Consider the following 25,432-nt stretch of genomic DNA (forward strand, 5'->3'; position numbering starts at 1 on the left):
TGTTAATTCCGGTATTGAGATTCGGCAGAGGATTTAAATTAAACGGAATTAAACAGATCCATTTTGATTTTGCACATCAGGATGCATCCGTTCTGTTAGAATGCAGTTGTGTGAAATCAAAATGGAAAAGTCAATGAAAGTCAATGGGTGACGGATCTGTTTTTTTTAGGTTCCTAAAAAAACTAAGCGTCACCATTGACTTACATTGTTTTCAGTGCCGGATCCGTTTTTTCATGTTTTTATGACCGGACCGGTCTGGTCACAAAACAGAATGCTGCCAGAATGGAAGACATCCTGATGCCTCCTGAACATTCTCTTTCCATTCAAAATGTATGAGGACTAAACGGAAACATTTTTACCCGGTACTGAGATCTTCTGCCGGGTCTCCATACCGGAAAACAGCAACGCAAGTGTGAAAGTAGCCTAACGGGGTTGTCTCATCATGGACAATGGGGGCATATCGCTAGGATATGCCCCCATTGTCTTATAGGTGTGGGTCCCACCTCTGGGACCTGCACCTATATCGAGAATGGAGCCCTGCATTCATTTTCTATGGGGCCGGCGAAAATAGCTGAGCACTGGCTTGGCTTTTTCTGTCGGCCCCATAGAAGTGAATGGGAGCGTACCGCGCATGTGCGGCCCCTGCTCCCATTCATCCAGCCACCACCTTGTGGGGCTCCGTTCTCGATATAGGTGCGGGTCCCAGTGGTGGGACCCGCACCTATAAGAAAATGGGGGCATATCCTAGCGATATGCCCCCATTGTCCATGATGAGACAACCCCTTTAATGCAAAATTTGGCATATCTATCCCACTTTTATAAATTTGGCATATCTTGTGACTGCCTGGTCTATGTTCAAACTTAGACTGCTGCCACACATAGGGTGGAAATCTTTCATTTACCTATGCCATAGATATGGCGTTAAAAAGTCGCAAAAACAGGTTTTGTGTCCCTTTAAATGTCATTGCGACTACATTTAGTCGTAACTGATATTTTTACAATGCACTCTCCAGTTTCTGAAATGGGGGCGCAGCAAGAGTGGGGCCATCGCCAAATTTATCTCTAGCTACCTATCTACGAGCTGGCTTGGATTTCCACCGGGCGCATGCAGTGCCAGAGGAGGCATTTAATATATGACGAGGTACAAGCCTCATCAGAAGTTAAATGGATGCTATGGAAGCACAGGGCCATTAAGACCAACAAAGAATATGCTGGTCTTGATAAATCAGGGTCTTAGTTTTTCTGCGAAACATTTTTAGCTTGCCATGATATTCATGTATTTTTTACAAACTTTTTTTGTCACACTTCCTTTTTTGTTCCCTATGGATAAATAAATGGGAAAATGTCTGAAAAAAAAAAACATACCCAGAGCATGCTACGATTTAAAATGCCATTGCAGTGATTTTATGGCATTTTAATTATTTACTATTGGCAAACATGTAGAACCCGGCCACGCTCCAGTAACTACAAATGATTAGAGATTGTCAAGTGAAATGCAAAGAATCCCAGAGGCTGGAGCAATGGGATGTTGTACAGTCTCATAAACTAAAGGGGGATAGAGGGTAGGTGACCAAATACCACTGATAAAGTAGTAAGTCATTGCTCTCCCTTGACTTTCTAGATTAAGGCTAGGTCTACACGACGACATTTGCCGCGCGACATTGGTGTAACAAAATGTCGCACGGCAATTTTTATAATGGCAGTCTATGGTGTCTCACTGCAACATGCGACATGCTGAGACTGTGACAGTCGCAGAAAATCCATTCGAGATGTCGCATGTTGCAGTGCGACACCATAGACTGCCATTATAAAAATTGTTGCACGACATTGGTGCAACAAAATGTTGCGCGACAAATGTTGCAGTGTAGTTGTGAGCTATCGCGCGACAAATGTCGTCGTGTAGACCTAGCCTAACAGGGGTTCCATTTCTCAGATACTCAACAATCCTAGTTGTATTGTAAGAGTATTTTTAAGTGACTGATTGGTTCTCCCCTTTAATTCTGTTTAATACTCTGTGCAATAGTTTAGAAGTGGGTTAGAGATAGTACCCATCCCCCATTGTGCTGATAAGACCACAAGTGATCTCAGAGACATGCGTGATGCGCACTGGAGGAGGGGCTAACAGGTTAAAACTCTGCTAGCCACCTTCACTCACGAGACTCCACCAGGCCCTCCGTTCTAGGTAGGATGTGAGTATGACTTAGGGCTCATGCACACGACCGTATGTATTTTTTGCGGTCCGCAAAAAACGGATCCCAAAAAAATATGGATGACATCCGTGTGCATTCTGTATTTTGCAGAATGTAACAGCTGGCCCTTCATAGAAAAGTACTATCCCTGTCCATAATGCGGACAATAATAGGACATGTTCTATTTTTTTGCGGAACGGAATTACAGACATTCGGAAATGGAATGCACACGGAGTAACTTCAGTTTTTTTGCGGACCCATTGAAGTGAATGGCTCAGCATACGGTCCGCAAAAAATAAAAAAACGGAACGGACACGGAAAGAAAATATGTTTTGTGTGCATGAGCCCTTACCCTATTTCTCTTGGACACCCTGGGGTGTCGGTCATGTGTTATAACAGGGTGGACAGCCATGGGTTATAGCATGATCGACGGAGTCTCCACCCCATTTAGGCTAGTGATGTTTATTTACTTTTTCTTATTCTGTATGTGATTTCTTTGTGTTATCGTTTATATTTATTCACGTAGCCTGCGTAAGCTTATTCATTCTCAAATCTTCCAAATTCACTTTACGTTATACTAGTGATATGTCCTTACAATAAATGGGGGGGAAATAGAATTGTGCATATGACTGTATTGATATTAATTCTGTGTCTGCAGTGTGGGGAAATCGGCATTAATGAACCAGTATGTCAATAATCGCTTCACAAACTACTACAGAGCAACGATAGGAGCCGACTTCTTCACTAAAGAACTGCGAGTAGATGAGCAGCAGGTCATAGTACAGGTACAGTACATAAAGGTGTAGGACATCTGCACAAGATGATTCAGGTGCTGATTTCCCGTTCAACTGAAATCTACCTACTCTCTGTCCCAAAATATCCATAACATTTTTCCCAAAAATTTGATTTGGATTTGCACCCATGCGAAAATCTGCTTTAGGGCTCAAGCACACGGAGCGGTCATGTTTCGGTTGCAAAGCAGCTGTACAGGCCGCAGCGGACCCTAATCATAGTAATGAGGACCGTACTGTTTAGTCTGTCTGCACTGCACTGCACGGCAAACAAAATAAAAAATCATTTAACTCGCCTTAATCCACTTGTCCGCGCAGCCCGGCTTCTCTTCTGTATTCATCTTTGCTGTGCACAGGAATAGGACCTTTGATGACGTCACTGCGCTCATCACATGGTCCATCACATGATCCATCACCATGGTAAAAGACACAACACAGATGGCATCCATGGGGTGTCCATTTTTCACGGAAGACAGATAGAAAATGCCCTTGAAATTAATTTCCAGCTGAGCAACGTCCGTGAATTACGGATGACAAACGGAGAGAAAAACGGACACACGGATCTTTCACGGGTGATACACAGGCGCTTTTTTTCTCACGGACGTAACACTGACACAGAAGTGTGGACGAGGCATTTTTCTGGTTTCCAGGAGCAAATGTCATGTACTGGAGTAGATTTCATGCCAAGCGCATGGACCAGCAGAGGATGTGCCTAATTTATGATGCGGCCTGCAGCCCCACCGTGTGTATTTTCCACAGAGGAATATTTGTTGCAGATTTCACCCTATACATTGCAAAGACTGTAATCTGTGGCTGAAGTTTGCAGCATAAGGCTACGTCTACATGACGACATTTGTCGAGCGACATTTTGTTGCACTAATGTCGCGCGACAATTTTTATAATGGCAGTCTATGGTGTCGCACTGCAACATGCAACATGCTGCGACTGCGACGCAACAATCGCAGAAAATCCATTCGAGATGGATTTTTCTGCGACTGTTGCGTCGCAGTCGCAGCATGTTGCATGTTGCAGTGCGACACCATAGACTGCCATTATAAAAATTGTCGTGCGAAATTAGTGCAACAAAATGTTGCGCTACAAATGTTGCAGTGTAGTTGTGCCCTATCTGTAAATGTTGTTGTGTACAGTCGTGGCCAAAAGTTTTGAGAATTACATAAATATTGGAAATTGGAAAAGTTGCTGCTTAAGTTTTTATAATAGCAATTTGCATATACTCCAGAATGTTATGAAGAGTGATCAGATGAATTGCATAGTCCTTCTTTGTCATGAATATTAACTTAATCCCCAAAAAACCTTTCCACTGCATTTTATTGCTGTCATTAAAGGACCTGCTGAGATCATTTCAGTAATCGTCTTGTTAACTCAGGTGAGAATGTTGACGAGCACAAGGCTGGAGATCATTATGTCAGGCTGATTGGGTTAAAATGGCAGACTTGACATGTTAAAAGGAGATGCTTGAAATCATTGTTCTTCCATTGTTAACCATTGTGACCTGCAAAGAAACGCGTGCAGCCATCATTGCGTTGCATAAAAATGGCTTCACAGGCAAGGATATTGTGGCTACTAAGATTGCACCTCAATCAACAATTTATAGGATCATCAAGAACTTCAAGGAAAGAGGTTCAATTCTTGTTAAGAAGGCTTCAGGGCGTCCAAGAAAGTCCAGCAAGCGCCAGGATCGTCTCCTAAAGAGGATTTAGCTGCGGGATCGGAGTGCCACCAGTGCAGAGCTTTCTCAGGAATGGCAGCAGGCAGGTGTGAGCGCATCTGCACGCACAGTGAGGCGAAGACTTTTGGAAGATGGCCTGGTGTCAAGAAGGGCAGCAAAGAAGCCACTTCTCTCCAAAAAAAACATCAGGGACAGATTGATCTTCTGCAGAAAGTATGGTGAATAGACTGCTGAGGACTGGGGCAAAGTCATATTCTCCGATGAAGCCTCTTTCCGATTGTTTGGGGCATCTGGAAAAAGGCTTGTCCGGAGAAGAAAAGGTGAGCGCTACCATCAGTCCTGTGTCATGCCAACAGTAAAGCATCCTGAGACCATTCATGTGTGGGGTTGCTTCTCATCCAAGGGAGTGGGCTCACTCACAATTTTGCCCAAAAACACAGCCATGAATAAAGAATGGTACCAAAACACCCTCCAACAGCAACTTCTTCCAACAATCCAACAACAGTTTGGTGAAGAACAATGCATTTTCCAGCACGATGGAGCACCGTGCCATAAGGCAAAAGTGATAACTAAGTGGCTCGGGGACCAAAACGTTGACATTTTGGGTCCATGGCCTGGAAACTCCCCAGATCTTAATCCCATTGAGAACTTGTGGTCAATCCTCAAGAGGCGGGTGGACAAACAAAAACCCACTAATTCTGACAAACTCCAAGAAGTGATTATGAAAGAATGGGTTGCTATCAGTCAGGAATTGGTCCAGAAGTTGATTGAGAGCATGCCCAGTCGAATTGCAGAGGTCCTGAAAAAGAAGGGCCAACACTGCAAATACTGACTCTTTGCATAAGGCCTCATGCACACGACCGTATGGCTTTTTCAGTGTTTTGCGGTCCGTTTTTCACGGATCCGTTGTTCCGTTTTTTGTTTCCGTTGTGTTTCCGTTTCTGTTCCGTTTTTCCGTTCCGTTTTTCCGTATGGCATATACAGTATACAGTAATTACATAGATGAAATTGGGCTGGGCATAACATTTTCAATAGATGGTTCAGCAAAAAACGGAACGGAAACGGAAGACATACGGATGCATTTCCGTATGTGTTCCGTTTTTTTTGTGGACCTATTGACTTGAATGGAGCCAAGCACCGTGATTTGCGGACAAGAATAGGACATGTTCTATCTTTTCACGGTACGGAAATACTGAAATACTGAAACGGAATGCATACGGAGACACTTCAGTATTTTTTGCTGAACCATTGAAATGAATGGTTCAGTATATGTTCCGCATACTGAACTACAAAAACGGCCAGTATACTGAACGCAAAATACTGTCGTGTGCATGAGCCCTAAAGGTCATGTAATTTTCGATAAAAGCCTTTGAAACGTATGAAGTGCGTGTAATTATATTTCACTACATCACAGAAACAACTGAAACAAAGATCTAAAAGGAGTTTAGCAGCAAACTTTGTGAAAACTAATATTTGTGTCATTCTCAAAACTTTTGGCCACGACTGTAGACGTAGCCTTAATTGACATCCACACTGCAGGTCAATTTCCATTGCAGACTTTTTACACTGACTTTTCTGTGCGTTTCTGTATCATAAACTGCATGTGGTACTTGTTTTTTGCTGCAGATTTTCTGCAGATCTCAGCCTTCCGTTTAGAAGGGTGAAATCTGCACACACAAAAACGCAACAATGGACATTTCAACATCCGCACAGCAAGTCAATTTCTGCAACTAAGAAAAAAAAAAGCAAAGTGTACATGAGATTTGTTTACTCTCATACGCTTTGCTGGCACTGCATTCCTGCTTCTTCTTTTTTTATCTCAAGAGATTCCGAGCTGAAAAACCATCCGCAACATGTGTCCAGGTAGCCTTAGGGTGCTTTTACTTGTAGTTTTTTTTTGCAACTTTTGATGTATTTTTGCAGTACAAATGCCAGCTCCAGATGTTACTTGAAGGTTTATGAGAAGTATAAATTGCAGGACACACATACACCATTTTTTTGCTACTGGCATTTTACTTGATTTGGTGGCGTTTTTTCTCTTTTTGGCTTCTTTTAAAAAATGTTGCATGCTGAAGCTCTTGGCGTTTTTATTTTTTCCAGCTCGTATAGCATCACCTTCTCTATAGGGAACAAACACTATGAAGAAGCAGCTAGTGGTAAGATGGGCATTGGCCCAGATTTACAAATGGCATGCTATAAGTGGTAGGCAATTAAGAGTGCCGCATTTGTGTGAGGGGAGGCGGGGCGTTCACTATTTAAACCTGGCCCTCCTCCCCCCACTTGTCGGTTCGAACGATTTCGAATCGGCTTGTGGGTTGGTGCCAGAGAAGGGCATGCGTCACTGGAGGATCGGGGGATCGGCTGCGTCGAGCTCGTCGCTACGGTGATTAGGTAGGCAGGGTGGCTTGCACACCCGTCTCGCTATGTATAACATGTGGGGCTGCCGAGCGTGCCGCCGGTCCCCAGCTGCGCTGGAGACTGCCCGCACTCCCGATTGCTTCCGGCACCCCGAGACAGGCACCCCGATCCGCTCCAGGCCCTGCGCTAAGCACCCCCGCTCCCACATGCAGCGTCCCCCAGGCAGGCACCCCTCACCTGTGGCTCAGCAGAAACGGGTCACGACGTCCGCTCGCATACCCTGAGCATCGGTCACGCCGGCCGTCGGCTCCACGACGCAGCGTTATATATCACTCACTCCCGTATCAGAACGTTCCGCCGTAGAGGAAAACGCCATCCGCTCACACAGGGATCTATTCATTAGCTGCAATCAGTAAGCGGAGGTCCAGCTGCAGGATCAGGGGACGGAAGCCGAAACCTATAGGCGATTAATACGCCGCGGCTTTCCCTGTACAAATAGTCGATAGCGGTGGGCACGGGATGCAATGTTCCACATGGCGGAGCGCAAATCCCTCACAGCCGATCCTGATGCACGTTCTCCTGGTAATTACAATTAGCGAGGCTGTTAAGGTGGACATGCTTATGTGACTTTCAGTCATGTCTAGGAATCCGCTGCAGAATAAACTCATCTTCTTTACTGCGCCAAACTCAGGCAAGACAATATAAGCAGATACTCAGACATGTGCACTGTATAACAAGTTAGAATTTCAATGGTTAATTCTAACCTAGAAGGGAATCACTGGCTTGCTGCGCTCCAGCAGGTCCTGGCTTGAGAGAGGGCGGGGGATGGTCGACACCTACAGGCCCATACTGGTACTGCAGTCCAGGTGCAGGGCTCCTCTGTTCAGGCACAGTGGCTAGGTACTAAGGCAGGAGTATAAAAAATAAAAAAAAATATTTAAATAAAATTTGGAATATGTTCAAGGATCAAATATAAAGAGGGCTTCAAGGGGGGGGGGCTGGCCACGTCACTTTGCGCACGCAGCCGGGCCGCCCGTAAGCCCATACGGTCAGTCAGGGGGTTGGTTCGGGCGCAGTCACAATAATCCGGTGGTTAGCTAGGGAGCGGTGGCATGAGTGAAGTGTCGCCCAGCTGGCGTGCGCTCACTCACACGTCTGTTCTTGGTTGTTCAGGTCCACAGGTGGTGGGCTAACTTACAATACTGTGGGGTTCGTGGCTGTCATGGCCGCCAGGTGAGTCAGGGGTGGTGCATGCGGGGGCCAACCCCCTCTTTTCTCCTGCATAGGCTTGGGGGACGGGGGATGGTGGACTATTATGTCCAGGCCTCTGGCGCATCTCTTACAGGGTGGCGCCTACAGTCGTGGCCTTTGGTGGGGGGGAAAAGAAAAAAATAAAAATAAAATAATAATAATAATAATAATGGTATAGATAGGAATGTTGCTTTGCCAGGTCTGTCACGACTACAGACTCCTTATAAAGCCCTGCCACGACTGCAGGCATCAGTCTGTCACGACTACAGACCCGCTCTAAAGCCCTGCCACGACTGCAGGCAACAGTCTGTCACGACTACAGACCCGTTATAAAGCCCTGCCACGACTGCAGGCATCAGTCTGTCACGACTACAGACCCGTTATAAAGCCCTGCCACGACTGCAGGCATCAGTCTGTCACGACTACAGACTCGTTATAAAGTCCTGCCACGACTGCAGGCATCAGTCTGTCACGACTACAGACCCGCTCTAAAGCCCTGCCACGACTACAGACTCATTATTAAGACCGGCCACGACTGCAGGCATTAGTCTCATGTCAACAGACTCATGAGGTAATACTACCACGTCTACAGGCGATGGTCCGTTACCGCTACTCTCGATGTAGGGTCCCCTCACGACTACAGGGGCTAGTCGGTCACATCCACAGACTCGGTCGCACTCCCGTTAACTACAGGCACTGGGTGGGCATCTACGGGTAGTTGCGTCACGACTACGCACGTGGGTCAGCCACGGCCTGGGAGGTCAGCCTTCACGGTCACAGGTAGGTCCAGTTAGGCTTCAGTCTCCCAGCGGGTTCCAGTCACAATAACCAGCCCCTAGGTGAGGGGGGGCACTCCCGCACCGGCGCACAATGCCAGGGAGCTGTGCGGCTCCTCACGCGGCACACGGTTCAAACCAGCGGGGGCCGGGGCCCACGGTAAAGGAAGGGCTCCCTCTGATCCGGTGCACATTGCCAGGGAGTGGCGCTGCTCCCCACGCGGTACGAGTGTCCAGCCGGCGGTGGGTCGGCCCTAGCTGAGGAGGGGGGCTCCCCCGCACTGGTGCATTCTGCCAGGGAGCAGCGTGAGCTCCCCACGCGGCTGGGGGTAAAGGCTCCTCATCTTCAATAAAGTCTGGCACGGGCCGCCGTGCCGTTAGGTAGGCAGGGATCAGGGGAAGGAGTACTTGGCTCGGTCAGAGGGAGCAGATCATAGGCGGTGGCTTCCTGCTGCCGGCCGTACATTAGGTTCCAAGGGGGTTATTTAGGCACAGGATGTTAGTTAGTCCGTGCAGGTGATCTGCGTTATACCATGCTATTCATGCTCGTACTCAGAGCTGTGCCCAGACGGGAGCTGCTTAAGTGGTTGATAGTGAAAAAAAAAAAAAAAAAGCTTCTCCGTTTTAGGTTTACACATATGACTCCGCCATCTGAGTCTCTCACGCATGGCTTCTCCGTGTTAGTTTTACACATACGGATCTGCCATTAGAGTCTCTCACGCATGGCTTCTCCGTTTTAGGTTTACACTTATGACTCCGCCATTAGAGTCTCTCACGCATGGCTTCTCCGTTTTAGGTTACACATGTGACTCCGTCATTAGAATCTCTCACGCATGGCTGCTCCGTTTTAGGTTTACACATATGACTCCGCCATTAGAATCTCTCACGCATGGCTGCTCCGTTTTAGGTTTACACATATGTCTCCGCCATTAGAGTCTCACGCATGGCTTCCCCGTTTTAGGTTACACATATGACTCCGCCATCTGAGTCTCACGCATGGCTTCTCCGTTTTAGGTTTACACATATGACTCCGCCATTAGAGTCTCTCACGCATGGCTTCCCCGTTTTAGGTTACACATATGACTCCGCCATTAGAGTCTCTCACGCATGGCTTCTCCGTTTTAGGTTACACATATGACTCCGCCATTAAAGTCTCTCACGCATGGCTTCCCCGTTTTAGGTTGGCACATATGACTCCGTCATTAGAATCTCTCACGCATGGCTTCTCCGTTTTAGGTTACACATATGACTCCGCCATTAGAGTCTCACGCATGGCTTCCCCGTTTTAGGTTACACATATGACTCCGCCATTAAAGTCTCTCACGCATGGCTTCCCCGTTTTAGGTTGGCACATATGACTCCGTCATTAGAATCTCTCACGCATGGCTTCCCCGTTTTAGGTTACACAAATGACTCCGCCATTAGAGTCTCTCATGCATGGCTTCTCCGTTTTAGGTTACACATATGACACCGCCATTAGAGTCCCTCACGCAGAGCTTCTCCGTTTTAGTTTTACACATATGACTCCGCCATTAGTCTCTCACGCATGGCTTCTCCGCTTTAGGTTTACACACAGGACTCCGCCATTAGAGTCTCTCACGCATGGAGATTAAAAAAAAAAAAAAAAAAAAAAAAAAAAAAAGGGGGGCCTATCACTCACCTATTGGGCTTTGTCTGGGTTTTTGCCACTCTCAATTAAACCTGTCCTATAGCATTGTTAACTATACCTGGCAGGTATTCAGCACCATTGGTACATCCTACATCCGGACCTACCGTCACTCTTCTCCGCCCACCTGATCAAAGCGGCGTTGAAGGGTTTGCGCAAGATGTCTGTTGTGAAACGACATGGGCGTCAGCCATTTACCGGTAGCTTGTTCAGGCCGTGACAGGCAAACTGCAGGGGCAAACCGTTCGGGCCACAGGTTAGCGCTCTGGTAGAAACAGCCTTGTACCTGGCCTTCCATGGATTCCTCAGGTCAGGCGAGCTCATGGGCACCAATACGCTGGCTGGGTGCCTGCGGAAAGGTCAGCTCATCCGGCGCGGGTCCATCTATGTCCTCACCTTGGCCTCGTCCAAGACGTCACGGCCGGGGCAACCAGTGGCGGTCAGATACTTTCCCACGGACAGCAGATGGTGTCCGGTGCAGGCCTTGGAGGCTTGGCTGCGTAGTATTTAGTCCAAGCGGCATGTTCTCCCGTACTCGAACTAGGCAATGCCCGGCTAACCTCCGCGGCCTTTCTTACGTACATTCAGGTTAGTTGACAGGTTCAGGGGTCGGTCCTCGCTGGATCACAGGACATTCCTTCCGCATGGGCGCGGCAGCGGCGGCGTCCATGCATTAGGTGCCAGTACATGTCATCAAACGGTTGGGTCGTCGCAGTTCCGCGTGTTCCATGCGTAATATCCCGGATCCTTATACGAAATATCATTGGCTTTCGAGTTTTGGTCTGTAGTTTCTGTTATCAAGTTTTCTAACTCCTATGCATGGTTCTTTTGGCCCCTTTAGGCTACCCTTCGATAAGCAGTTCCGGCATAACTCTGCTGCTTCTAGGTTGGGGGGGTGGAGTATAGGCTTGGGTAGGGTACCCTCTCAGCATGAGCCGATCCGAGCACAAGTGGTAGGCAATTAAGAGTGCCGCATTTGTGTGAGGGGAGGCGGGGCGTTCACTATTTAAACCTGGCCCTCCTCCCCCCACTTGTCGGTTCGAACGATTTCAACCCACCCAGGAGCCCTCCCTTCTTTCAGGTCTCATCATTGGGGTAGCCCCCTTTAGGCTACCCTTCGATAAGCAGTTCCGGCATAACTCTGCTGCTTCTAGGTTGGGGGGGTGGAGTATAGGCTTGGGTAGGGTACCCTCTCAGCATGAGCCGATCCGAGCACAAGTGGTAGGCAATTAAGAGTGCCGCATTTGTGTGAGGGGAGGCGGGGCGTTCACTATTTAAACCTGGCCCTCCTCCCCCCACTTGTCGGTTCGAACGATTTCAACCCACCCAGGAGCCCTCCCTTCTTTCAGGTCTCATCATTGGGGTAGCCCCCTTTAGGCTACCCTTCGATAAGCAGTTCCGGCATAACTCTGCTGCTTCTAGGTTGGGGGGGTGGAGTATAGGCTTGGGTAGGGTACCCTCTCAGCATGAGCCGATCCGAGCACAAATGGCGTTTCACATTTGTGTGTATGGGGACCCGAATAGCTATGGAATGCAGCTGCTTACTTTGTCTAAGAGCTTATTCACACTCCAGTGAATGACTGACATATACTGTCCATGCTCTCCATGGACAGCATACATATCCATTGATTTTAGTGTGTTTATTCACACAGTCTTCTTTTTACAATGAAAGCATGCCCTACTTTGGTCTATGGGTCAGAACTCTGTTTTTCACTGATTCATTCTATAGAAAAAATTTCGAAAAGTTCTTCATGGTGAAAAACCATGAAGCCATGGAATGAACTTGAACCTTTGCGGATGCGGAGCTCAGCCGCAACACCGTCCAACTATTTGCATCTGCAAAACGGAATAAGTCCCAGCAATGCTACAGAATGCCCACTGAAGTCAGTAGCTTTGTGCCAGGGCCAGAGCTGCTTTAGTCTGGTCTCTAATACACATGACCGTTGTTTGGGTCCGGGTCCAATCCACATTTTTTGAGGATCACACACGGACCCATTTATTTTTAGGGGTCCATAAAAAATGCGGACATCTGTATTCTGCAGTTTGTGGATAACAAAATACATACGGTCATGTGTATGAGGCCTTAGTAATGGAGGGTACAGCAAGTGGAGCGTTCCCTTTCTGATATCTGCTCTTAGGGGTACAGAAATTCTTGGAAATTCTTCCAAGTCCTCATATATAATATGATGCACTCAGCGTTAATTTACATTGGGAGTATCTGGTGTTCATGTACTTGGCATGGAGCAACAGATGCCCTCCTGATTATCAGTTGTATCACTGTCCTCAGGATGATGAATACTATGATGGGGCACAGGAGCCCACAGCTCCCCGCCATGCTGTTCACCCTCAGAGGCCACCAGACACTATATGAAGCACTGTACAAACGGCACAGGTAAAAAAGCATCTCAGGCCGCAGGCTGGAAAGGGCCCGTGACCTGCACCAGAGGCGGCAACCTGGAACTGAACTTTTTTTCCTTCTTTCCTTGGCAACTAGAGGAGTCATTACTTAGGGAAGTCCAGGCAGCATGCTTAAGAGAGAACTGGCTTGGTGCTGTGGCCTGCATCCAACCTCCAAAGGAGGACAGAACACCACAAAGGGACAGATTCTGGGGAAGTATTTTCTGTTGCACTGTGGTATTTGGTGCTGCTAGGACAGTATTTTGTGTTGCACTGTAGTATTTGGTGCTGCTGGGAAAGTATTTTCTGCTGCACTGTGGTATTGCTGACTTGTGTTGGCCCTGCCTTCTGTCAATTTGCACTCACCTACAACACAGGGGCCACTTTAAAAAAAAAATTAGGATCACTTTAAAAAAGTTTTCTGAGACTTTAATACAGATAACCTATCCTCTGGTGCCTCATATTGCTGATCGGCGGGGGGTCCCGGGCGTCCCACCGATGCAGAGGATAGCTCATCAGTATTAACACCTTGGAAAACCCTTTTAAGTTCTTAGTCCGTCCCTGTCAACCCAAGTAGGACATGTGGAAAGGGGTTATGCAAAATGGGTAACAAGTCAAACATATCAAATGTTAGTAAGGGAATAATAAACTTTCTCATTTTTGTAGATCTGGGATACAGCAGGCACAGAGCGCTTCCAGTCTTTGGGTGCTGCACTTTACCGGGGTACAGACTGCTGCCTGCTGGTTTTTGATGTTACATCTCCAAACTCTTTCAATGCCCTTGATACCTGGCATAAGGAATTCCTGGTACAAGCTGACCCTGAGTCTCCAGAAAAATTCCCTTTTGTGGTCATTGCAAACAAGGCAGACCTAGAGGAACGTCAGGTCAGTACAAGTTCTACACAACTGCAGCCACTTTGTGATTTTGCCAACAGCTGGGAATGAGCCGCCCGTTTTATTCTGTAGGTAAAAGAAAGCTCCTTTTAGGCCTCGTCCAAATTTCCGTTTTTCACTGACGTGTGCTGTCCGCATTTTCCACGAACAGCACAGGTACCCATTGATTTAAATGCATCTGTTCACATTTCAGTATTTTCTTACTGACCGTGGGTCAGTAAGAAAATCAAGGAGCCATGCACTAATTTGATCCGTGATGCGGACCAAGCAAGCCCATTGAATTCTATAGGTCTGTAAAAATCATTGACATACATCCGTGTGGTGTCTGTGTTGCGTTCGTTTTTCGCTTAAAACTAAGGGCTTGTTCACGCAAACGTATGGGTACTGTTCCGTGCATTGGGGCCGCAATTTGCTGTCCGCAATGCACGGAGAACGTTCTTGAGGCCTCTGGGACAGATCCAGACCCATTCAACTTGAATGGGTCCGCATCCCTCCGTTCAGCAAAAAAATAGGACATGTTCTATCTTTGTGCGGAACGGAAGTACGGAACGGAAACCCACAGAAGCACTCCGTAGTGCTTCTGTGGTTTTCCGTTCCACATCTGGGTGAATGGGTCCGCATCCGTGATGCGGAATGCACACGGAACTGTCTCCGTTTATTGCGGATCTGCCTATGCGGTCCGCAATACGGCAATGGAACACATACGTTCGTGTGAACAAGCCCTAATAGGAGATTCTTTGGAAATTAATTTTTAGCTGAGCAACGTCAGTGAATTATGGATGAAAACGGACACACGGACCAACCACGGATCCTTTACGGACAGCTTCACAGATGAAACACGTACGCTTTTTTCACGGACAAGACACTGACACGGAAATGTGAACGAGGCCTTAGAACAGGTCCACACAGGACGGATATGCTGCAGATTTTCTGCTGCAGAATTGCAAACAGAAAATGCGTAGCATTTTATAATAGGAAGAAAGTAAATGAGATTTAGGTTGGGGCTATATGGTGACTTTTGCTGTGACCAAAGATCACTGTGTAGTATGGCAGCATGAAAACATAATGGAACTGAATGGGGTTGCAGTGTGACTCGCAAGTAGCCGTGACATCAGAATTGCAGAATGTTTTATTTTTTTTGTTATTCTGGGGTCGCAGTGGTTGTGCTGGAACATGCAGCATAACATTTTTGTTCTTGGCCATGTAGCTCCAGTCTTAAAGGGCATCTGTCAGCAGTTTTGTACCTATGACACTGGCTGACCTGTTACATGTGCACTTGGCAGCTGAAGGAATCTGTGTTGGTCCCATGTTCATATGTGCCCGCATTGCTGAGAAAAATGATGTTTTAATATATATAAATTAACCTCTCAGAGCAAAGGGGGCGTTACCGTTACTCCTAGAGGCTCAGCTCTCGTAGCACAAAAAAACCGACATGCCGCAAATTTTTAAATCTGCATGGCAGGTCCAATCCGCATGGGGGAAAAATGGCAAAATGTACATGAAATGTTGCAAATCTCATTCATTTTGCTTGTACTGTATTACGCTGCGTTTTTTCCATGTGCAATTAGCCTTAACCCCTTCAGCAGGGCTGGCTCCAGGTTCATCTGGACCCTTGGGCGATAAAGTCTCACTAAGCCCCCTTGTGGCATTTTGCATGGCGCTTACAGCAATGAAACTGCATGTATTATAGATTAAATACTTTACACAGAGCGGGCTACAGAGCGGATATATGTGAATCAGTCCTTATGTGCCTACTTTTATTTTCTACCCAGTGTTTCAGTCCCTCAGGTCTACTCACAGATATGTGGCCCCTTATAGCAGATATAGCAACATATGTGCCGCCTCACAGTAAATATGCCAAGATATGTGCCCCCTTCACAGTAGACATGCCAAGATATGTGCCCCCTCACAGAACATATGCCAAGATATGTGCCTCCATCACAGTAGATATCCCAAAATATGTGCCCCATCACAGTAAATATGCCAAGATATGTGCCCCCTTCACAGTAGACATGCCAAGGTATGTGCCCCTTCACAGTAGACATGCCAAGATATGTGCCCCCCTCACAGTATATATGCCAAGATATGTGCCCCCCTCACAGTAGATATGCCAAGATATGTGCCCGCTCACAGAACATATCCCAAGATGTGTGCCTCCTTCACAGTAGATATCCCAAAATATGTGCCCCCTCACAGTTGATATGCCAAAATATGTGCCCTCTTACGGTGGATATGCCAAGATATGTGCCCAGATATGCCCCCTTCACAATAAGTGAAAAAAACAAAAATAAATACTCCTCGCCTCGATCACCTGGCTCCTCCCGTGATCTGCGCTCCCCATCAGCAGCAGCAGTATACTGTGACACCTGGCGCTGCTGTGTAGGAGGAGCAGAGGCTGATTCCCAGCCTTTCCCTCCTACACAGATCAGCAGGACGATGTGTGAGGACATCGTACTGCTGCTGTGGAGCGCTGGCAGCTCAATGGTGGAGTTGGGAGCAAATAGTTCCCTGCTTCAGTGGCGTGCCTAAGGTGTTTGTCACCCGAGGCGGGTCCTTTCTCCCCTCCAAATACTCTAACAAAAATTGTACCCCCTCACAGTAGTATTGCCCTAATTGTACAACCATCACAGTAGTTTTGTACAGAAGTGTGCCCCCTCACAGTAGTTATGCCCACATTGTGCCCTCTCACAGTAGTTATGCCCTCTATGTGCCCCTTTCACACTTGTAATGCCCTATCTGTGCCCCCTTCACAGTAATGATCCCCATTGTGCACCTTCACAGTAATAATCCCCATTGTGCACCTTCACAGTAATAATCCCCATTGTGCCCCCTTCATAGTAGAAATCCCCATTGTGCCCCCTTCACAGTAATAATGCACACTGTGCCCCCTTCACAGTTATAATGCCCACTGTGCCCCCTTTATTGTAGTAATGCCCTCTGGCTCTGTGCCCCCTCCATAGTGGAAATGCCCATTGTTTCCCCTTCACATTAGTAATGCCCTCTGTGCCCCCTCCAGAGTAGTAATGCCCTCAGTGCCCCCTTAATAGTACTAAATACCTCTGTGCCCCCTCTATAGTAATAAAGACCTCTGTGCCCCCTCTGTATTAAAAACAAATAAACACAGTAACTACTCACCTTGTCCCGTTCCTGAAGCTCACATACCTCCCTTCCCTGCAGGCACAGATTGCTCTGCAGCACTGTGTGGGCGGAGCCTATGCAGATTACTGGGCTGCAGGCTTCGCCAACACAGGCCGGCAGCGCGATCAGTGCCTGCAGGCTGAATGGTGGAGCAGGGAGAAGTCTTCCTGCTTCACCATTCAGAATGCCGCCAGCCTGAAGGAGGGGAGGAGCGCTGGGAGCTGAGCGGTGAGTGACAAGACCGTATTGATGGAAGCACTCATTGCTTCTGGCAGCTGTGCTGTGGGCCCCTGCAGGAGCTGTGGGCCCCGGCACTTGCTCGGGTATGCCAGGTGCTGACGCCGGCCTTGCCCTTCAGAACCAAGTCATTTTTCACCTTAAGGACCAGGCCATTTTTAGCAAATCTGACATGTCACTTTATGTGGTAATAACTTTAAAACGCTTTTACTTATCCAGGCCATTCTGAGATTGTTTTCTCGTCACATATTGTATTTCATGACAGTGGTAAAATTGAGTCAAAATATTTCATTTTTATTTATAAAAAATACCAAATTTACCAAAAATTCTGAAAAATTTGCAATTTTCAAAATTGTAATTTCTCTGCTTTTAAAACAGATAGTTATACCTCCTAAAATAGTTATTACTTTACATTTCCCATATGTCTACTTCATTATTTGGATCTTAAAAATCTTCAGAAATTTTCCAAAACCCACTTTTTAAGGACCAGTTCAGGTCTGAAGTCACTTTGTGAGGCTTACATAATAGAAACCACCCAAAAATTACCGCATTTTAGAAACTACACCCCTCAAGGTATTCAAAACTGATTTTACTAACTTTCTTAACCCTTTAGGTGTTCCACAAGAATTAAAGGAAAATGTAGATGAAATTTCAGAATTTCACTTTTTTGGCAGATTTTCCATTTAAATCAATTTTTTCCAGTAACAAAGCAAGGGTTAACAGCCAAACAAAACTCTATATTTATTGCCCTGATTCTGTAGTTTACAGAAACACCCCATATGTGGTCATAAACTGCTGTACGGGCACACGGCAGGGCGCAGAAGGAAAGGAACGCCATATGGTTTTTGGAGGGCAGATTTCACTGGGATAATTTTAAGTTGCCATGTCACATTGGAAGACCCCCTGATGCACCCCTAGAGTAGAAACTCCAAAAAAGACCCAATTTTGGAAACTACGGGCAAAGGTGGCAGTTTTGTTGGTACTATTTTAGGGTACATATGATTTTTGGTTGCTCTATATTACACTTTTTGTGAGGCAAGGTAACAATAAATTGCTGTTTTGGCACCGTTTTATTTTTTATTTACAATGTTCATCTGACAGGTTAGATCATGTGGTATTTTTATAGAGCAGGTTGTTACGAATGCGACAATACAAAATATGGTTGTTTGTTTCAGTTTTACATAATAAAGCATTTTTGAAAAAAATTATTTTTTAGTGTCTCTATATTCTGAAAGCCATAATTTTATTTTATTTTTTTGGGCGATTGTGTTATGTAGGGGCTCATTTTTTTTCAGTATATATACAAACTGAAAAGAATAGCGTGATATTAAACAAGCAGGAAGTGCTCAAACCCACATGCAGTTGTGCATATATATACAGGGGAGCAAATCCTGCACTTGTGACCCGTTGCTAATGACGATCCCCAGCAAAAATGCATACAGTGGAGGATGACCGCAGCGAACCACAAGTACCACAATAGACATCCTACATAAGATAGAAATTATGTGGATGTGATAATCAATATAACAAAATAATAGCAAAGACAGGTGCACTCTGCGGTCTTACTAAACCCTCAAACTGATTTTAAAATTGAGAGATTAGCCAACATGTCCTACGGTGTAGGACATGTCTGAGCTCGAGCATCGCGCCAAGGTTTCTCAAGTAGCTCGGGACCTAACACTCACCTACCTGTGCCTATGTGGGCAATACCAGGAGCCAGTGGGCAAATTACAGGAGCATGAAGGCCGACTCACAGACATCCTCCACTGTATGCATTTTTGCTAGGGATCGTCATTCGCAACGGGCCACAAGTGCAGGATTTGCTCCCCTGTATATATATGCACAACTGCATGTGGGTTTGAGCACTTCCTGCTTGTTTAATACCACACCATACTTTTCAGTTTGTATATATAGAGATGCCTGGAGGTGTATAAACTCCAATTTAAATGTGCCTGTTTTCTATCTACAGGCTACATTCAGGTGCACCTGTGAGGCCTGGGCCTTATCAGCCAGTCTTGAGTGGGACTCGCAGACTCCTCCCTCCTCCCATTGCTAGCATGGTTTCATGCTGGAGGTCACTGGTGAGTTGTTTGTGAGTCGGCCTCATGCTCCTGTAATTTGCCCACTGGCTCCTGGTATTGCCCATACGGCTCAGGTAGGAGAGTGTTAGGTCCCGGGCTACTTGAGAAACCTTGGCGTGGTGCCCGGGCTCAGACATGTCCTACACCGTAGGACATGTTGGCTAATCTCTCCATTTTAAAATCAGTTTGAGGGTTTAGTAAGACCGCAGAGTGCACCTGTCTTTGCTATTATTTTGTTATATTGGCTCATTTTTTTCAGTATGAGATTACGGTTTGATTGGTACTATTTTAGGGTGCGTATGACTTTTTGATCGCTTGGTATTACACTTTTTGTGATGTAAGGTGACAAAAAATGGCTTTTTTGACACTGTTTTTATTTTTTTTACGCTGTTCACCTGAGGGGTTAGTTCATGTGATTATTTTTATACAGCAGGTTCTTATGGTCGTGGCAATACCTAATATGTATACTTTTTTTTATGTATTTAAGTTTTACACAATATCATTTTTAAAACAAAAAAAAAACATGTTTTAGTGTCTCCATATTTTTTTTAAATCTTTTGGACGATTGTCTTAGGTAGAGTCTTATTTTTTGCGGGAAGAGATGACGGTTTGATTGGTATGATTTTGGGGTGCATATGACTTTTTGATCGCTTGGTATTACACTTTTTGTGATGTAAGGTGACAAAAAAATAGCATTTTTTGCTCAGTTTTCATAGTTATTTTTTTAAGTCGTTCACCTGAGGTGGTAGATTATGTGAAATTTTTATAGAACATGTCATTACAGACGCGGCAATACCTAATGTCTTTTTTATTTATTTATTTTTAAACACTATTTTATGGTGAGTGGCCTTTTTTTTTTTTTTACTTTTTTTTTTCTTCACTTTTTTTACTTTTTATATTTGTCCCACTGTAGGACTTCACCTTTTCAGGGTTTAATCCCCGTTTCAATTCAGTACAATACATTCTGTATTGTACTGAATTGAACTGTCAGCGTCTTACACAGTAAGATGCTGACAGTTGCCTAGGAGACCCAGCCCTCAGGCTGGATCTCCTGGGCTTCCGTAGCTGGCAGACCCCGATGCCCGTGTAAGGCATCGGGGCTGCCATGGCAACCATCGGCCTCCCGTCAGCACAGTGCGGGGGGCCGATGGAGCCCGATCACAACACGTACATGCACATGAAGATGCGGTAAGGCACAACATTCCCCCATGTACGTGAAAATGCGGGAAGGGGTTAAAGGGGTTGTCCCACGAACAATATTCTACAGTTTTCAAACCAGCAACTGGATCGTAATACTTTTGTAATTGCATTTAATAAACAATTTTACATAAGCACGCCCCCTGAGCTGCAGCAGAAAGGACGCTCCCCTTGAGCTGTCAACTTGATATAAATCTAGCAGAGCAATGAATGTGGAGATCTCTGGATCCATGTGAGGTACAGGGCTGGTTCTGGCTTTGTTAAAGATTATCATGTACTATATGAAGTCTGATTTTGATTTTATTCATGGGAGAACCCCTTTAAGGTCTGGCTTATAGCTAAGCAAGTCACACAGTTTCTTTCATTTCACTTTTCCAATGGTGAAGAACTGCAAGTGTTTGTCTAAACCTGTCTTGTGCACCTGTATCCTAGTCGCGCTCCACTGGCAGCTTTCCATACCAGTAGTCACTGTTTGCATGAAAGCTCCAAAATAGTTACGTGGCACATACACACTGGGTGCATGAACTTCTGCTTACGCAAATGCTGGGAGGCCTACACGTGTCTAACAGGTGGATCTGTTGCTATTGGGTACTGAACACAAGGCCATGCATACTAGTGCACTGGGTGTCATGAGACAGCTAGGCTGCTCCTTTATACCCAGCAGAACTGTATCGAAACTATTGGAAAGCAAGAGTAGTTGTCCGTGACAATCAAGAGTCTGCTTTCCCTTAGGAAGCCTTTTTGCTAAATGTAAGCAGAAGGGGCAACTACTCGCTATTTTTTTTTTTTATCAGTTTTCATACATTTCCATCATTGGTTTTAATGATTTGTTTCCTCATTCATTCTAATCAGGCAAAAAAAAAAAAAGAAGAAATATCAGAATAAGGGCTCATTCACATGACTGTATGAATGGGTCCGCATCCGTTCCTCAATTTTGCGGAAAGGGTGTGGAACCATTAATTTCAATGGGGCCGCAAAAGATGCGTACAGCACACTGTGTGCTATCTGCATCCATAGTTCCGTTCCGCGGCCCTGCAAAAAGCATAGAGCACGTCCTATTCTTGTCCGCAATTGCGTTCATTGCAGGGGTATTGGGCCCCCGTTTTTGTGAACGGTGGGGGTTCCAGCAGTAGGACCCCCACGATCTAATAGTTATCACCTAGCCTACAGATAGAGGATAACTTAAAGGGGTTATCCCATCTTAGACAATGGGGGCATATCGCTAGGATATGCCCCCATTGTCTGATAGGTGCGGGTCCCACCTCTGGGACCCGCACCTACAAGGAGAACGGAGCCGGGGAGAGTTGTGGCTGGAGGACTCCGGGTTTCCCGGGGTCCGTCCAGCACCAGGCGCAGCTCCCCACCTCTCCCATTGAAGTGAATGGGAGCGCACCGCTCCCATTCATTTCTATAGGACCGACGGAAAAAACCGAGCCAGCGCTCGGCTTTTTTCGGCGGCTCCATAGAAATGAATGGAGGGCGGCTGCGCATGCGCCCTCCTCCACTTTCTCCGCTCCGTTCTCCTTGTAAGTGTGGGTCCCATTGTCTAAGATGGGATAACCCCTTTATTATAACCGGAATACCCCTTTAATGCCAGTTTCACACAAGCGTACTCAGTCTGTGAAATACACTCCGTGTGACAGCAGTATTGCCCAGACTGGACGCTGCTCCTGTGACATGAACACACAGCAATATAATGCTGTGTGTTCAAGCCCGACCCCAGCTGTACTGAATTGTACTGACTGCATTATGTAAGTACTATTCAGGAGGTCTGGCAGGAACACATCATTATAATGCCGTGAGTTCATGTCACAGAAGCTGCGTTCAGTCTGGGAATTACTGCTGCCAAACCACCTGCAACAAAGAATAGATTGATAGATAGATCCCATGCTGCCGGTCAGGATCTGTTTACCTGGCTGCAGCGGTGACTTCACATCCACAACACACTGTAAAGCAATACAGATACCTTCCATTCAATAGAAAGGACCATTCTTGTCTGCTATATGGACCAGAATAGGCCACGTTCTATAATTCGCAGAATTGCACAAAAAATACAGATGTGTGTATGATCCCATAGAAATGAATGAGTCATTGTGCGATCCACAAAAAAACGTGGATGGCACACAGATGAAAAATACGGTTGTGTGCATTAGGGCTTAATATTATACTTACAATACTTATTTTGTTATAGGTCACCCCACGCCAGGCACAGGAATGGTGTAAAGCATGTACAGCAGAGTACTATGAAACGAGTGCCAAAGAAGCAATGAATGTAAATGAGGCGTTCCTAGGAGCAATCAGACTTGCCTTAAAACATGTACGTAACAAAATAATGTAAAACACTGTGCTAAATACCTATCTACACGTGCCCACCTGGTAGAAGCAAGTAACAGCATAACTGCCCCCTTAGGCTGGTTTCACATGAGCGTATTCAGTCTGGGAAATATGCTCTATGTGGGAGCTTTATTTCCCGAGTGAACACCTCACCACTATAGTGAACTTGCAGCCAGGGGTGTAACTACCATAGCGGCAGACCATGCGACCGCTATGGGGCCCAGGGCAAGAGGGGGCCCTGTTGGGATCATCCCCTCTTCTACTGGGCGTGAAAACTTGGTCAGGACTCTACCCTCTAAAGCAGGGGTACTCAAGTACTTTTTGTAAAGGTCTGCTGTAGGATGAAGGAACGAGATGCAAAACAAAAAAAAATATATAAGGAGGGACAACACCATTGGCATGTAGCGCTGCATTATTATTATTAATTTTTGATTACAATAATCCACACCTCCAAGCCCACCTAATCTCTTTTCTGCTGATCACAACAAGAATGTACATTCAGTCCCCTTTAATGCCCCTCAGACAGTATGATATCCCTTTAGTACTCCACGGGGTATGATACCCCTAAGTGCACCCTCACAGCAGGGTGATCCCTTAGTGCCCCCACACATTACGATGCTCCTTAGTGCCCCTGACACATTGCGATGCCTCCTTAGTTCCTCCCCACAGAGTATGAATACCCTAAGTGCCCCCTCACAATAGTAATGCCCCCTCTGTGCCCCTTTCACAGTAGTAATGTCCACTTTGTGCCCCCTTCACAGTAATAATTCCCATTGTGCCCCCTTCATAGTAATAATCCCCACTGTGCCCCCTTCATAGTAATAATCCCCATTGTGCCTCCTTCACAGTAATAATGCCCCTTAATATTAGTAATACCCATTGTACCCCCTTAATAGTAACAATGCCCATTGTGCCCCCTTAATAGTAACAATGCCCATTTTGCCCTCTTCACAGTAATAATGGCCATTGTGCCCCCTTCACAGTAATAATGCCCTCTGTGCCCCCTTCAAAGTAGGAATTTCCATTGTGCCCCCTCCAGAATAAGAATGCTCATTGTGCCCCCTCCATAGTAGAAATGCCCATTGCGCCCCCGGATTCGGACCGCGGTCTGCCAGTTGAGTACCCCTGCTCTAAAGGAACAACTTTTAGCAAATGAGGCAGTGGAAAAAAATAGCCCAAGGGTCATTGAAAGAGGTTTAGACAGAAACCCTTTTGTCCTGTGTGGGGGGCCTGGTTTGATCCTTGCTATGGGGCCCTCGTTTCTACATGTACGCCACTGCTTGCAGCACCATAATGATTTAAGATGCTGTGATTTGCCATCTCACTGCCTGTCTACTGTACTGCAGTCACCGCATTATGTGAATAGCAGAGCTGTAATAACTAGTGTTGAACGAACTTGTGATTTGCAAGTTTGGAGATCGGGTTATCTAAGAATTTCATAATGATTTACGTTACCACGGACCATAACGGAATTCTATGACGGCATGCATCACGAAAGCCTATAAGAGGCATTGCGTCATAATAGAAGTCTATGGCCAGCATAGATTTCTATTATGACGGAAAGCAATACGGAATGCCTCTTTTAGGCTTCCGTGATGCATGCCGTCATAGAATTCCATTATGGTCCGTGGTAACGTAATTCATTATGAAATTCTTAGATAACCCAAACGTCGAACTTGCAAATCACAAGTTCGCTCAACATTAGTAATAACCAATTCTAATAGTAAAGGGCACATAAAAAAAATGGCCACACCTCAAAGTCACATGATTACATCCCCAAGTTGATTGATATCCAAAACATGATCACAAAGTTAAAAACTATTACACAGGAAGTGTACGATAAAAGAATAATCAGTAATCCCGCATCTTCCACATGTTCAACCCCTGATAAGGTAATGTATTATGGTGAGACCCAGGTACTTGAATCAGACAGAAACTATAAGGCCCCTTTCACACGAGCGAGTATTCCGCGCGGATGCGATGCGGGAGGTGAACGCATTGCACCCGCACTGAATACCGACCCATTCATTTCTATGGGGCTGTGCACACGAGCGGTGATTTTCACGCATCACTTTTGCGTTGCGTGAAAATCGCAGCATGCTCCTCTTTGTGCGTTTTTCACGTAACGCAGGCCCCATAGAAATGAATGGGGTTGCGTGAAAATCGCAAGCATCCGCAAGCAAGTGCGGATGCGGTGCGATTTTCACGCACGGTTGCTAGGAGACGATCGGGATGGAGACCCGATCATTATTATTTTCCCTTATAACATGGTTATAAGGGAAAATAATAGCATTCTGAATGCAGAATGCATAGTAAAATAGGGCTGGAGGGGTTAAAAAAAAATAAAAAAATCATTTAACTCACCTTAATCCACTTGCTCGTGTAGCCGGCATCTCCGTCTGTCTTTTTTTTACTGTATAGGACCTGTGGTGA

At 46.0% G+C, this 25,432-nt stretch overlaps 1 protein-coding gene across 3 annotated transcripts in view; it reads left to right on the top strand.

The window, feature by feature from the left end:
• LOC120977673 (ras-related protein rab7-like) overlaps positions 1-25,432 on the top strand; it is a 48,651-nt gene that overhangs the window by 19,368 nt on the left and 3,851 nt on the right. For 2 of the 3 annotated variants that reach the window (XM_040405709.1, XM_040405708.1), the window contains 3 exons: positions 2,848-2,974; positions 13,785-14,003; positions 22,857-22,982. In XM_040405709.1, coding sequence (XP_040261643.1) covers positions 2,848-2,974; positions 13,785-14,003; positions 22,857-22,982 — 472 coding nt within the window. The remainder of the gene's footprint in view (positions 1-2,847; positions 2,975-13,784; positions 14,004-22,856; positions 22,983-25,432) is intronic. The other variant, XM_040405710.1, reaches the window with a different exon arrangement.

The sequence above is a fragment of the Bufo bufo genome, chromosome 8 (genome assembly GCF_905171765.1).
Source record: "Bufo bufo chromosome 8, aBufBuf1.1, whole genome shotgun sequence".
Taxonomy (NCBI): Eukaryota; Metazoa; Chordata; class Amphibia; order Anura; family Bufonidae; genus Bufo; species Bufo bufo.